Genomic DNA, 15,906 nt, shown 5'->3' with positions numbered 1-15,906 from the left:
CGGGTCTTTAGGAAGCCACTCCGTTAAATCAGGGCAGCGTTGTTTCCCTGTTGTTAGTTCCAAGTCCTTCTTGGTATTCTCAGCCACCCGCTCCCCAGGCAAAGGATTTAGGAGCGCACGTGGCGTTGAGTGGCTTCCAGCCACGGGAGCACTGAGCGAGGGTCTCCTCCGGGTGCGTTGCTAGGGTACTGCCTCCTGCAGTCCGCTTTTATCTTTACTTGCAGAGTTGTCGATGTCCATCAAAGTAGGGTGATGCAATCTCCACCCCCACATTGCCCGAGGGTGTCCATATCCATGGTAGCTGTCACGTAGCAGGGACATGCACGTCACACAGGTGTCTCTAAGAACAATGGCCAAAACCATTGCATTGTCTCTCACTTCCGAGACCCGAATTAATAGTGATCTTGCGATTCTCCGGAAGGAGGGTGCTACTCCCGTTCCTTCGACCCCTCAAGCTGTGGTACCTTCATAACAGTCCTCATTGAGAGAACTAATTCACATGACGGACATTGAAAAAAATTAAAATTTCACAATCTGCCAACAATAAGATCTGCTCAGATTTGTCAAAGGACAAGCCCATAAACCAAAAGAATGGGCAAACAAATGGAAGACAGAATTTAATAAAAGTATGAACTGATTTATTTTGCATGAAAAGATGCAGAGAGCTATCACAGACATCAGTTGTAAGGTGTGTACAGGGACAGATTCAGCCAGCAACCCATGGGCATAAACGTGCAAAGTCAGTAAGACATACTTCTAGAGTAGTTAGTAAAGCATGTGGAATCTTGAGCTTCAAGAGTAGAGGTATTAAGTACAAACACACAGAAATAACACAAAACAAACTAGAGTATTGCTATTTGTTCAGGTTACCATTACTTAAGAAGCATGTGAAGTTCCTTCAGGTGGTGTGGAGAATTACCAGAATAGCTCCTTGGATGAAGATTTTAACTGCAAGGTTATATCAGAGAATCTGTCATTGTTTTAAGATTAATTCATACCCAATGAGTATTCAAAACAGAAGTCTTACTGCTAAGATTTGGTCTTGTTCCTTTAACCGTCCATCAAGATCTGCTGGTCCATGAGGTTTAATTTTGCTCACGTAGATTGCACTGTCCTTACAATTGGGCTGGTAATCTGTTCCTCCAATAATATTGAATCCCAACCCTACAAATAAGCAAGGTCATAAATAAACGTAGTTAAAAGAAAACTACCTTATCAACAACGGCTAGTATAGCACAAGCTTTCTGAAATGAAACGTATCTTCTGAAATCTTCAATGAAAGTCCAAACAGCAGTACCTTTTGATCAACTTGGAATAGCACATTTATATTTAGAGATCAGGCTAATTTTAAGCACTTCAAACACACTCATAATAAATTCTAATGAGAACAGCAAAAAGGATGTGTTTATGATATTTCTTAGTCAGATACTTTCTCCTGTATGATCCAGATTTTCAAAGCTTCATTATTCAAGACATGCTTCCAGAAGCCTGAAGCCTAGCTCTTGGAATTCCCTCATAACTTAACAACACTCTTGCTTTCCTCTCATACAGTCATAGAACACTGCACCACACAAAAATGCTCCTCAGCCCATTGCCTTCCAAACCACTCCTATCCATGTACTATGCCTATCCAAATTTCTCTTAAACATTGAAATCAAACCCGCATTCACTTCCGCTGGCAGCTCATTCCACACTCTCACCAACTTCTGAATGAAGTTCCCCCTCATGCTCCCCTTAAACAATTCACCTTTCATTCTTAATCCATGAACTCTATTTCAAGTCTCACCTAAACTCAGTGGGAATAGCCTGCTTACTTTTACCCAATCTATACCACTCATAATTTTGTATGCATCTATGAAATCTCACCGCATTCTCCTAAACTCTACATAATAAAATCCAAATCTACTCAATCTTTTCCTGTAACTTAGGTGCTCAAGGCTTGGTATCAGCCTTGTAAGTTTTCTCTGCACTCTTTCAATCTTATTGACATCTTTTCTATAGGTAGGTGACCAAAACTACACACGTAGTACACCAAATTAGGCCTCACCAATGTCTTATACTACTTCAACACAATATCCTAACACCTGTACTCAATACTTTGATTTATGAAGACCAATGCAACCCTATCTACCTGTGTTGCCACATTCAAAGAATTATGGATATGTATTCCCAGATCCCTCAATTCTATCCACACTACTCAGTGTCCTAGCGCTCACCGTGCAAGTCCTATCCTGGTTTGCCCTTCCAAAATGCAACATCTCACATTTTTCTGCATTAAATTCTATCTGCCATTTTCATCCCAATTTTTTTCAGCTGGTTCAGATCCAGCTGCCAGCTTTGATACCCTTCCTTGTTGTCCACAACACCCCCATCCTGGTGCCATCCTCAAATTTGCTGATCCAGTTTACTACATTATCATCCAGATCATTGATAATGATGATAAACAACAATGGACCTCATACCAATCCCTCTGGCACACCACCTGTCACAGTGCTCCAATCAGAAAGACATCTATCTAGCACCACTCTCTGGCTTCTACTCCAAAGCCAATGTTGAAATCAATTTACTTCCTCACCCTAAATACCAAGCAACTGAAACTTCTTGACCAGCCTCCCACATGGGATCTTGTCAAAGGCCATGCTTAAGTCCCTGTAGACAACATCCATTGCTTTGCCTTCATCAACTTTCCTGGTAACTTCCTCAAAAAAACTCTATAAGATTGGTTAGACACAACCTACTATACCTAGAGTCATGTTGGCTACCCCTAATTAGTCCCTATACAAATACTTATATATGTAGTCCCTTAGATTATCTTTCAAGAATTTATCTGCTACAGATATCAGGCTCACCAGCCTCTAATTCTCCAGCTTATTCTTAGAGCTGCAGTTTTATGCCCTGGACCCCAACCATTATCTAAGGGGTCCATGGACCCCAGGTTGGGAACTTCTGTCTTACAGCCTTTCTTAAACAATGGAACAACATTCACTATTCTCCAATTTTTCGGTACCTCACCCATGCTTAAGCATGGTTTAAGTATCTCTGCAAGGATCCCTGCAATTTCTGCACTCGCATCACCCAGGACCTGTGGGAACCTTATCATGCCCTCAGGATTTATCCACGCTAATTTGCCTCAAGACGGTAAACACCTCCTGCTCTTTAATCTCTATGTAGTCCATGGTCTCACTACTGCTTTGCCTCGCTTCTTTCGACTATGTCCATCTGCCAAGTAAGTACAGATACAAAGAAAGCATTTAAAATTTTGCCCATCACTTTCGGCTCCATGCATAAATGACCACTCTGATCTTCAAGAGGGCCAATTTGTCTCTTGCTATCCTTTTGCTCTTACTGTGGCGACCCACTTCCTGGCACATCCGAACCGGCTCACAATTAGATAGCCTACGGGGGTTTGCGAGCACAGAGCTTTGGAGCCTCTGCGCCACGGGGGACAGGTTGAGGGAGGCTTAAAAGTGAGGCTGAAGATTTCGAATAAAGTTTTTCCTTCGACTGCAGTTACCGACTCCGTGTCGTAATTTTAGCGCTGCATGTAGCACACCGCTACAATTGGTGACCCCGACGGTCCAAACGATTTTTGGACCAGAAATGACCTACGCCGCCTCTGTTCATGCTGTTTTGTTGAAACTGCCAGGTTTCTGGACACAGCGACCGAACCTATGGTTCCAGCAAGCTGAAGCCCAATTCCACGTTCGCCAGATCACCTCAGAAGACACCCGCTACTACTACGTGGTGAGCTCCCTCGACCAGGACACAGCGGCCCAGGTCGCGGAGTTCGTACAGTCGCCCCCGGTAGACGGCAAGTACACGGAATTCAAAGCCCTGCTCCTCAGGACTTTCGGACTCTCACGGCGTGAGCGGGCTGCCCGTTTACTGCACCTGGATGGCTTGGGAGACAGACCTCCATCGGCTTTAATGAATGAGATGTTGTCTCTGGCCGGAGGACACAAGCCCTCCCTCATGTTTGAACAGGCATTCCTGGAGCAGCTGCACGAGGACATACGTCTGCTGCTGTCCGACGCGGATTTCAGTGACCCCCAGAAGGTGGCAGCCCAGGCGGACCTGCTGTGGAACGCCAAAAAGGTGAGCGGGGCGTCCATCGCACGGATCTCCCAGCCACGCTCCCAGCAGCAAACCAGTCCAGGCCCGGCCGCAGAGCCCGCCAACCCCAGGGGCAGGGGTGGGGGGCCCAACCAACACTGGTGCTTCTGCCACCAGCGGTGGGGCGCAGAAGCCCGCCGTTGTCACCCGCCCTGCAAGTTCCCGGGAAACGCCAGGGCCAGCCGCCGCTGATGGCTACGGCGGCTGGCCATCAGGATAGCTTCCTGTATGTGTGGGATAGAAGGTCGGGACGCCGGTTTTTGGTTGATACTGGTGCCGAGATAAGCGTTTTACCTCCGACGAGTTACGACACCCGCAGCAGGGCACCGGGTCCCCCCCCTGAGGGCCGTGAACGGCAGCACAGTAAGGACCTATGGCACCCGTCAGGTGCAGCTACAGTTCGGCTCCAGCCAGTTCACGTGGGACTTTACACTGGCCGCCGTAGCCCAACCGCTTCTGGGTGCGGATTTTTGCGGGCTCACAGCCTACTGGTCGACCTGCCCAGGAAGAGACTGGTACACGCCGAGACCTTTCAGACGTTCTCCCTGGGTGCAGCCCAGTTGCCAGCCCCTCACCTCGGCTCCATCACGCTGTCCGACAACGACTTCACCAGGGTCCTGGCGGATTTCCCATCAGTTCTGGCACCGGAGTTCACAGTGGCCATGCCCCGACACGGCGTACAGCACCACATCCCGACCCAGGGACCACCCCTCCACGCCCGCGCTCGGCGGCTTCCCCCGGACAAGCTCCGACTGGCGAAGGAAGAGTTCCAGAGGATGGAGGAATTGGGGATCATCCAGCGGTCCGACAGCCCATGGGCCTCCCCCCTGCACATGGTGCCCAAAGCGATGGGAGGCTGGAGACCGCAGGCTGAACGAGGCTACCACACCGGACCGCTACCCTGTGCCGCACATTCAGGACTTTGCAGCAAACCTGCACGACGCACGGATCTTCTCCAAGTTAGACCTCGTCCGAGGGTACCATCAAATCCCGATGCATCCTGACGACGTCCTCAAAACGGCTCTCATCACCCCGTTTGGCCTTTTCGAGTTCTTCCGCATGCCATTCGGCCTGAAGAATGCCGCACAGACGTTCCAGCGGCTAATGGACGCGGTGGGACGGGACCTGGACTTCGCGTTCATCTATTTGGATGACATTCTCATAGCCAGCAGTAGTCGTCAGGAGCATCTGTCCCACCTCCGTCAACTCTGCGCCCGACTGAGTGAGTACGGTCTTACAATCAACCCCGCCAAATGCCAGTTTGGACTCGATGCCATTGACTTCCTGGGCCACAGGATTACTAAAGACAGAGCAACCCCTCTGCCCGCTAAGGTAGATGCGGTCCACCACTTCCCCCGACCCACCACGATCAAAGGCCTTCAGGAATTCGTAGGTATGGTCAATTTCTACCACTGCTTCCTCCCTTCAGCTGCCTGGATCATGCGCCCCCTGTTCGCCCTGATGTCAGGTCCGAGCAAGGACGTTACCTGGGACGAGGAGTCCGCCGCCGCTTTCGTTCAAACGAAGGAAGCTTTGGCGAACGCCACAATGCTAGTACATCCCAGAATGGATGCCCCTACCGCCCTCACAGTGGACGCATCTAACACAGCAGTCGGTGGGGTGCTGGAGCAACTCATCGCAGGTCGCTGGCAACCCCTGGCGTTTTTCAGCAAACACCTGCGGCCACCCGAGCTCAAGTACAGTGCTTTCGACCGGGAACTGTTGGCGCTCTACCTGGCAATCCGGCATTTCAGGTACTTCCTAGAAGGTCAGCACTTCACCGCGTTCACGGACCACAAACCGCTTACCTTTGCGTTTACAAAAGCTTCCGACTCCTGGTCTTCCCCTGAGCAACGCCACCTGTCCTACATCTCTGAATACACGATGGATGTCCGGCACGTCTCAGGTAAGGACAATGTCGTGGCTGATGCGCTCTCTCGCCCTACCGTTCATGCCCTTTCCCAAGGGGTAGACTTTGAGGCACTGGCAGAGGCACAGCAGGCAGATGAGGAGATTCCGAGTTACAGAACCGCAGTCTCCGGTTTGCAGCTCCAGGACCTCCCCGTGGGCCCGGGTGAGAGGACCCTAATCTGTGACGTCGCCACCGGCCAGCCCCGTCCCGTCGTCCCGACAGCCTGGCGGCGCCGTGTTTTCGACTCCATTCATAACTTGGCGCATCACTCCATCCGGACGACTCGACTGTCCGGATGGTTTCCAGCAGGTTCATTTGGCACGGACTCCGCAAACAGGTCAGTGAATGGGCCAAAACGTGCATGCACTGCCAGACGGCCAAGGTGCAGCAGCACACCAAAGCCCCACCGCAGCAGTTCCATCCCGCCCACCGGCGTTTCGACCACATTCATGTGGATATCGTGGGCCCCCTGCCAGTGTCGCGCAGAGTGCGGCACCTCCTGACTATTGTGGACTGGTTCACAAGATGGCCAGAGGCGGTCCCGCTCACCGACAACACCTCCGAATCTTGCGCCCGAGCCCTGATCACCACCTGGATATCTCGCTTTGGTGTACCGGCCCACATTACCTCCGACAGAGGCGCCCAGTTCACCTCCAGCCTGTGGTCAGCTATGGCCAGCCTTTTGGGGACTCAGCTGCACCACACAACTGCCCACCACCCACAGTCGAATGGGCTAGTGGAGCGTTTCCACCATCACCTGAAGTCGGCCCTCATGGCCCGCCTGCGAAGAGCCAACTGGGCGGACGAGCTTCCCTGGGTCCTACTCGGCATCTGCACAGCGCCCAAGGACGACCTGCATGCCTCGTCGGCTGAGTTGGTATACGGCGCGCCCCTGGTCGTCCCCGGGGAGTTCCTACCAGCCCCACAGGGGCAAGAGGAAGATCCCGCAGCAGTCCTGGGCAGACTACGCGAGAAGCTCGGTAACGTGGCCCCCATACCCACTTCACAGCACAGGCGGAACCCGACCTGCGTACCCAAAGACCTGCAGAACTGTAAGTTTGTGTTTGTACGAAGGGGCGGGCATTGGCCACCGCTGCAGCGGCCATACGAGGGGCCATTTATGGTGCTCCGGAACAACGGGTCCACGTTCGTGCTGGACGTTGGGGGGGAAAGAGGAGGTTTTCACGGTGGACCGCCTCAAACTGGCCCATGTGGACCTGGCGCAACCGGCTGAGTTTCCGGCACCTCGGCGCAGAGGCCGACCTCCCAAGCAGGTTCCAGCCCAGACTGTGGAGATTGGGGGGTGTATCGCCGGTTCTGGGGGGAGGGGTTATGTGGCGACCCATTTCCTGGCACATCCGAACCGGCTCACAATTAGATAGCCTACGGGGGTTTGCGAGCACAGAGCTTTGGAGCCTCTGCGCCACGGGGGGCAGGTTGAGGGAGGCTTAAAAGTGAGGCTGAAGATTTCGAATAAAGTTTTTCCTTCGACTGCAGTTACCGACTCCGTGTCGTAATTTTAGCGCTGCATGTAGCACACCGCTACATTACTATATCTGTAGAAGCCCATGAGATTTCCCTTCACCTTGTCTGCTAGAGCAACCACATGCCTTCTTTCAGCTCTCCTGATTTCTTTCTTAAGTGTTCTCTTGCATTTTGGCTATACCTGCAATATAGCTTTTTCCTCTTCTTAACAAGGGCCTCAAACTCTCTCAATATTCTGATGGGAACTTACAAATTCCATACTCTCAAAATTTCACTTTTGAAGGCCTCCCACTTCCCAAGTACACTTTTGCTGTCCCAGTCTACACTTGCCATTAAAATTGGCCTTTCTCCAATTTAGAATCTCAACCCTTCTCCACAATTATCTTGAAACTAATGGCATTATGATAACTAGATGCGAAGTGTGCCCCGACACAAAAACTGTCACTGCCCTGTCTCATTCCTGCCTAGGAGATCTAGTATTACATTCTCTATGTACTAAATAAAGGAAACTTTCCCGAACAAACTTAAACAAAACCTATCCTGTCCACCCCTTTTATAGTGTGGGTCTCCCAGTCAATATGTAGAAAGTTAAAAGCATTTACTATCGCAATCTTATGTTTCTTGCAACAATCTGTGATCTGTCTACAAGTTCGCTCCTTTAAATCCCACAGGTAGTTGGGTGGTTTTTAATACAATTCCGTTAATGTGGTCATCCTCTTCGTATTCTTTCATTCCACCCATATATCCTCAGTCTGAGTTCTCTTCCCTGCCCTGTCTGAGCAATGCTGTGACATTTTCCCTAATAATGCTATCCCCTCCCCTTTAAACCCTCCTGCTCTATCACATGTAAAACAACAAATTCCAGGAATATTGAGCAGCCAGTCCCACCCACCCCTCCTGCAACCAAGTGTCACTAATAGCTACAATATCATAATTCCATGTGCTGATCCATGCCCAAAGCGTATCTGCCTTTCCTACAACACTCCTTGCAGTGAAATATACGCAGCTCAGAACAGTAGTCACACCTTGTTCAACCTTTTGACTATGATCAATAATCATAGTCATGGAATAAAACCAGAAACTTCACTACACAGAAAAAGATCACTCAAGCAAATATGACCATGTCTTTTGAAAGAACTACTCCAGCTAATACCAACTTTCAGCACATTATGTATAATCCAGATCATAGCTCAAGTACATCCAAGCATTTATAAGAGTGGTAAGTGTGTCTACTCTATCAGACGCTGTGCTCATTGATCCCTTCCACACTATAGTTAAAAAAAATCTGTGTTTTAATGTTCCTAACAATGACCATAAATCTATGATTTTTTTTCCCACCCCATTTTCTCCCTGCACCAATTTGGTGCATCAGGCGGCGACCTTGCTGTTTCTTGTGTGTCTGTTTTATGAGGCCAAGTTGCTAGTTTGACATTCAACCTAGCACCGTGCAAGAACTTGTGCAAGGAGCTGGACATATCTGAACCCGGAACCTCTCGTTCCAAAGTCTGGTACGATGCCACTACACCACCAGCAGAGATACTAACGGAAATAGGTCTTTCTCTACTTGTGCTAAGCCTCTCAGTTTTATACCCCTCAATTAAGTCTTCCCTTTTCCAAACTAACTCAAGTCTATTCAACCTTTCCCGAATTAAAATTTTCTAGTCCAGGAAATTATACACAACAAACTTGTTGCTTGCACTACTGAACATGAGGCCATTGATAGCTGTGCTGGAACCGGTTAAAAGTCCAAAGATAGTGATAGATCTGGAGATTCAAATGTCCAAGGAACAACTAATGGTAGGTTTAATCAGCAGGAAAAATGCGAAAGTGAACCTGAATGATAGGGCTGCCAAATCACAAATACAAGAAATTCTGCAGATGCTGGAAACCTAAAATCACACACAAAATACTGGAGGAACTCAGGTCAGACAGCATCTGTCTGGGCCCTGAAGAAGGGTCTTGACCAGAAACATCGACTGTTCATTAATTTCTACACATGCTATCTCCAGCATTTTTTGAGGTTTGCTAAATCGCTGTTTTTGAAGAGGCCACTTCAATTTACCATTTTAAGATTAACAGTGATACATGGCAGAAACAAAAATTGCTGTTGACAAACTAAGTAAAATGTCAGTGTCTAGTCAAATTGGACTAATCAAAACTGATTGGAAAGCTGAGCCTACTGGGCCTGAACACCTCCCTCTGCAACTGGATATTAGACTTCCTGATTGGGAGACCTCAGTCAGTTCAGATCGGAGGCAAGATCTCCAACACCATCACACTGAGCACAGGGCCCCCCCAGGATTGTGTGCTCAGTCCAATGCTGTTCACTCTGCTGACCCATGAATGTGCTGCAACACACAGCTTGAACCGCATCATCAAGTTCGCCGATGACGTGATCGTGGTGGGTCTCATCAGCAAGAACGACGAGTCACCATACAGAGAGGAGGTACAGTGGCTAACGGATTGGTGCAGGGCCAACAACCTGTCTCTGAATGTGAACAAAACAAAAGAGATGGTGGTAGACTTCAGGAGGGCACTATCCGCTGAACATCGACGGCTCCTCAGTAGAGATCATTAAGAACACCAAATTTCTTGGGGTTCACCTGGCAGAGAATCACACCTGGTCCCTCAACACCAGCTCCATAGCAAAGAAAGCCCAGTATAGTCTCTACTTTCTGCGAAGGCTGAGGAAAGTCCATCTCCCACCTCTCCCCATCCTCATCACATTCTACAGGGATTGTATTGAGAGCATCCTGAGCAGCTGCATCACTGTGTACCGTACAAGCAGTTATGGTCGAGATGATAATAAAAAGTGACTTGATTTGACTTGAAATGCCTCCGTGTTTCACTATAGAAGAGAATATATATTCTGAACATCCACCAGCAGCACTGGACAATTCACTTGTTTCTCCAGCAGGATAAAACTAAGCGATAGTTGTCCATAACAATTGCCTCAATTTTCTTCCTGAACATGCAGCAAACAACAATCAATGCAACGTACCAAGTTTATGTGCGGGGTGGGGGGGGGGGGAAATCCTCATATATTAATACTGTCTTTTACTTTGGAAGGGAGGGAGAGAGGGAGAGAATCCACAGGCAGAAACAAATAGTATTTGCCTAAAAATTAGTTCTTCCTATTTGTTAGGATTCTAGAAGGAATATTTAACCTAAACTTAATTAAATTTCCATCAGATGCTATAAAGAACATCTAATTCTTGCTCCTGACCCACCTGAACACTGAACAGCTTCCACTATATGCAGTTACTTTCAAGGATTCTACAACTCAAGCCCTCAGTATTATTTTTTTTTGCATTTGCAGTTTGTCTTTTGCACTTTACTTGTTTATCATTTAGTCTATTGTATTTCTTTGTTCTGTGAATGCCTGCAAGAATGAATCCCAGGATTTGGACACAGAAATGTACTTTGATAATAAATTTACTTTGAACTTTGAATAATCCAAGCCATGTTCATGCAAAAAGCACAACATGTTGATAGGTGAATATTGACTACTCATTCTGACAAAGTTCTATTTGTTTTCCATGTTCTAGGAGGACAGATACAATTTGTTCAATGCATCATTACATCTCTAAAACTATTCACACTTGCAGAATGCTGTGACCTTCATTCTGCCACACAACCACCGCCACTCCCAACTACAGCAGCTTTTAAACTATTGTACTGTGGCTGCCATTGATCGTGAATTGGCTTGCTTCCCAGTGGTCAGTGTGGCACAAACACTACATGCAAGCTCAACGAGCAGTATTTAAAGAATGATGATGAAAACTATACAACTATTTTTCTACAGGGATTTTAGTATTTACAGGTCACGTGATTTGACTCAACAGAATCAGAACCACAAAGCCAATGGAGATCAGTTGACGTTGCTCAAAGGGCTATGAAATGCATAATATAGCCTGGCCTGTGAATTCCATTTGGTTTATAAAACAGAGTAAACACATTGAAGGACATTTTCTCTCTTGTCTTTTCTTATGCTTTTTCCCTCTCTCTTTCACTTGCTTTATAAATACAGGTTCGCCCCACTATCCGAAGGTACAGCGTTTCTATGAAACCATTTGTAAGCCAAAATATCATAAAGCGAAGAAACAATTACCATTTATATGGGAAAAATTTTTGAGTGTTTCCAGACCCAAAAAATAACCTACCAAATCAAATCAAATAACACATAAAACCTAAAATAACACAAACATATAGTGAAAGCAGGAATGATATGATAAATATACAGCCTATATAAAATAGAATTATTGTATGTATGGAGTAGTTTCACTTATCAAAATCAGGAAGTCAGTGAGCCAAAATGGATGTGGAGAAAAAAAAAATTGGCATGTACATGCCCACACACATATGTATGTACATGCATGCGCGCACAACTGCCCGCACAAGGCTTCACGGTCATGGTAGTCTTCCTCTGGGTAAATACACGTATAAAGCGTGCGTCTTTTTTCATAAACGCAAAAATCCTCTTTGGTTAGCGAAAACAGGTACTGATGTAGGTCTTTCGTAACAGCGAGCAGTCGTAAAGTGAATGTTTGAAAAACAGGGGCCACCTGTACATTGTATGACTAGCAATACTTCTTTAGCCATCGTATCTTACATGAGGTACAAAAATGTCATAAAGCTACAAATGCTAGCTTGACCACATTCCCTGTTTATGCAAAAAAAAACAACCTGGTGAAACGGTAAATGTTAACTATGATTTCTAATTCTGAAAAGTTGCTTACAACAAAACTAGGAGGACTGAAACTTCCACTGAGATTCTGCAGTGGGGCTTCTAATTAATTGGGGAGGCCATTCCCATGAGTTAGGTCTGAGTTTAGAGATTAGAAGTTGGGAAAAGGATTGCAATAAAGGCATGGATAAAGATTTTGATAACAATAAGTTAAGAGTAGAAAAATTCAAAGTTGAAAGCAAGCAAGCTTGGTGCAAGGTAAAACTGAATACGTAGCTCAACCTGACAGCAAGAACAACATCCCTTCTAGGCATCATTTGCTACAGCTCAAGAGTTGGTGTCATGAGTCACAGGATCATGAAACAGGCCCTTTGGCCCAACCTGACTACATCTTTGTGTACTGTACTAGTCCCATCTGCCCATAACCCTCTAAATCCCTATGTACTTATCTATATAGTAAATGTCACTAATGTGCCCATCTCAACTATTTCTGGTAGCTCTTTGTGTGAAGATGTCTCTTTAAAATCTCTCACCTCTGATCTTCAAACTATGCCCAATTGCTCAATATGCTCAATAGGTTTTCAAAAGATACATTTAATGTCAGAGAAATATATATAATATACATCCTGAAATTCTTTTTCTTTTTTTAAAGCACACCCTTCCTGGGAAAAAGACTGTAATCTTAAATATTTCCATCATCTCACACCTCATTCACCTACATTCTTGGGAATAAAGTCCTAGTCTACACAACCTCTTGTAACTCAGGGCTCTGTGTGCAGGTAACATCCTGGTAAACCTTTTTGGCTCTTGTTCTAGTTTAATAAGGTCTTTCCTATAATAGGGTGACCAAAACTGTACATAATACTCCGTGTGGTCTAACCAACATCTTATGTAACTGCATCACTACTTCCCAACTCCTATACTCAGTGCCCTGACTGATGAAAACCAGTGTGCCTTACACTTTCTTCACCACCCTATCTACCAGTGATGCTGAATTCAATGAACTATGCAATTGAACTCTTAGATCTCTCTGTTTTACAACAGTCCCCAGGGCACGACAATCCATTGTACAAGTCTCTTCTTGGTTTGAGGTCCCAAAATATAGTAACTCACATTTATCTAGATTGAAATTCATTTGACAATCCTTAGCCCACATAACTAGTTGATCCAACATCCCCTGTAATTCTTCATAAACTTCTACACTATATGAAACATCACCTATTTTAGTATATCTGCAGACTTACTAACCGTGCTTTATACATTCATATCCAGATTGTTTATACACAGTCAATGGCCACTTTATTCTTTACCTAATAAAGTGGCCATTGAGTGTATATTCGTGGTCTTCTGCTGCAGTAGCCCAGATACTTCAAGGTTCAACATTTTCTGCATTATGAGATGCTCTTCTGCTCACCATTATTGTAACACATGGTTAATTGAGTTAGGGTCACCTTCCTGTCAGCATGAACTAATCTGGCCATTCTCCACTGACCTCTCACATTAAAAAGGCATTTTCACCCACAGAACTGCTGCTGACTTGATGCTTTCTATTTCTCGCACCATTCTTGGTAAGCTCCAGAGATCAACCATCACTCCATGGTCAAAATCACATTCCTTCCTCATTTTGATGTTTGATAGAATAACTGAACCTCTTGATGCATGTTTTTATACATTGAGTTGCTGCCACATGATTGGCTGATTAGATATTTGCATTAACAAGCAGGTGTACATGTACACTTAATAATATAGCCAAAGAATACAATTTAAAAACAACAGAAGTCCCAACACCAACTCCATTAGACACTGGCCTCCAGTCAGAAACAAATGCTCGACCATCACCTTTTGATTCCTACCACTGAGCCAATTATGAATTCAATCCGCTTTCTCCTCCTGGATGTCACGCAATCTAACCTTCCAGACTAGTCTGTCATGAGGGCTTTGTCAAAGGTCTTGATAAAGTCCATATAGATACTCACTGCCCTAAGTTCATCTTCCTCTTGATTACCTTCTTGAAGAACTCCAACAGATTTGTCAGACAGGACTTCCCATGCATAAAGCTATGTTGACTGCCCCAAATCAGACTCTCCAAATATTTCTAGGTCTCGTCTCTCACAAACTTCTCCAGCAATGTACCCACCACCAATGTTAGACTCACTGGCCTATATTTTACTAACTTGTTTTTGCTATCCTGTTTAAACAATGGTACCACATTTGCCACACTCCAGTTCTCCAAATCCACTCCTTTAGACAGAGGTGAAGCAAAAATCACAAGAACTGCTCCAGTTTCTTCTCTAGCTTCCCACAACGTCCAGAATGCACCAGGTCACCAGGTCAGGCCTGGGGATTAATCCATCTTTATGCATTTTAAGATCTCCAATACCTTCTCCCTACTAATTTGTACGTGGTCCAAAACAACTTCATTCATTTCCCTCATTACCTTAATTTCAATTATTTTTTCCACAGTAAAAGCTGAAGAGAAATATTAAAAATCTCACCCATTTCCTTTCGTTCCACACCTAGACTGTCATGCTAGGTGCTTTTAGGGCACATATTCGTTCTCTAGCCTCCATTTTATTCTTAATATACCTATAGAATTTCTTAGGATTTTGCTTCACCTTGCCTCCCAAATCCCTCTTTTAACCATCCTAACTTCTCTTTCACATGCATGCCTATACTCTTGTAGTCATCAAGAGATTCACTAGTCCCAAATTGCTTATGCGTGCTGTATGCCTTCCTCTGTTTTGCCGAAATAAATTCAAAGTATATTTATTATAAAAGTATGCATAAATTATACAACCTTGAGATTTGTCTCCTAAAAGGCAGCCACAAAACAATGAACCCATTTTAAAAAGACAATCACACACCCAATGCACAGAGAGAAAAAAATGTGCAAACAATAAATGTTTTGAAAATTTATGAAACACACAAAGCCAGGCATCATAGCAGCTGAGTAGGCAACAACCCCAGTTCAGCACAGAGCTGAGTAAATGTTGCTGAGCAGCAAGCTGAACTGGCCCTTGCCTCGCCTCGCCCCTGCTCCTGATACCCTGACCATTTCAATCTGGGCCAATGCTTAAATCATCTAAACATCGGGTCATTCCTCACTCTCAGACCACTCTGGGGCCTGAACCCTGCCACCACAATTTGGCCCACACCTGACCTTTCTCGTTCACCTGGCACTTAAATCAATCAGACATAGGGACTTTACTCGATGGGGAATATTACTATGTAGATTCAGATGGAAAAAAGAATTAAAATGGCTGGCCACCAGGGGATTTCAGCTGAAAATTCTTTTATTTTGTGTACCCAGACTAAATGTCATGTTCACAAAATGAGTAGGGAAATTCAGGTCAGAGAAGGAGTTGCTTAAACAGAAAAATTCACGGTTGCCAGGTCTATCCATGATGGAGTTCAATAAATTTTTTATATAATAGGGGAAATTAAGGAAAGTGGAGAAAAATTACATTAAGGTAATGATCTTACTGAGAAGTCTGAAGGGTGTACTCATGCTTCTATTGTTTCTTATAATTTTTGAAAACATCGAGCCAATCAAATCTGCATCAGCTCCTCATGGAGCAGTCTCATTAGTACAAATGATTTTCCCTCAAAAGCAATCTAATTTCCTTTCAAAAGCCCTGATTAACTGCATTTTGGTCAGTTTTGGAGATAGAATCCTAGATCATAACCACTCTTCTTAAACAGTTTCTTA

General features: G+C 45.5%; 1 protein-coding gene across 1 annotated transcript in view; it reads right to left on the bottom strand.

Annotated features, from left to right (window-relative positions):
• synj2bp (synaptojanin 2 binding protein) overlaps positions 1–15,906 on the bottom strand; it is a 47,518-nt gene that overhangs the window by 28,558 nt on the left and 3,054 nt on the right. The window contains exon 2 of the mRNA XM_059954638.1: positions 1,028–1,164. Coding sequence (XP_059810621.1) covers positions 1,028–1,164 — 137 coding nt within the window. The remainder of the gene's footprint in view (positions 1–1,027; positions 1,165–15,906) is intronic.

This window comes from Hypanus sabinus, chromosome 2, assembly GCF_030144855.1.
Source record: "Hypanus sabinus isolate sHypSab1 chromosome 2, sHypSab1.hap1, whole genome shotgun sequence".
Taxonomy (NCBI): Eukaryota; Metazoa; Chordata; class Chondrichthyes; order Myliobatiformes; family Dasyatidae; genus Hypanus; species Hypanus sabinus.
Note: the sequence above shows the minus strand (reverse complement) of the source record. Positions and strands in the feature narration are given on the sequence as shown.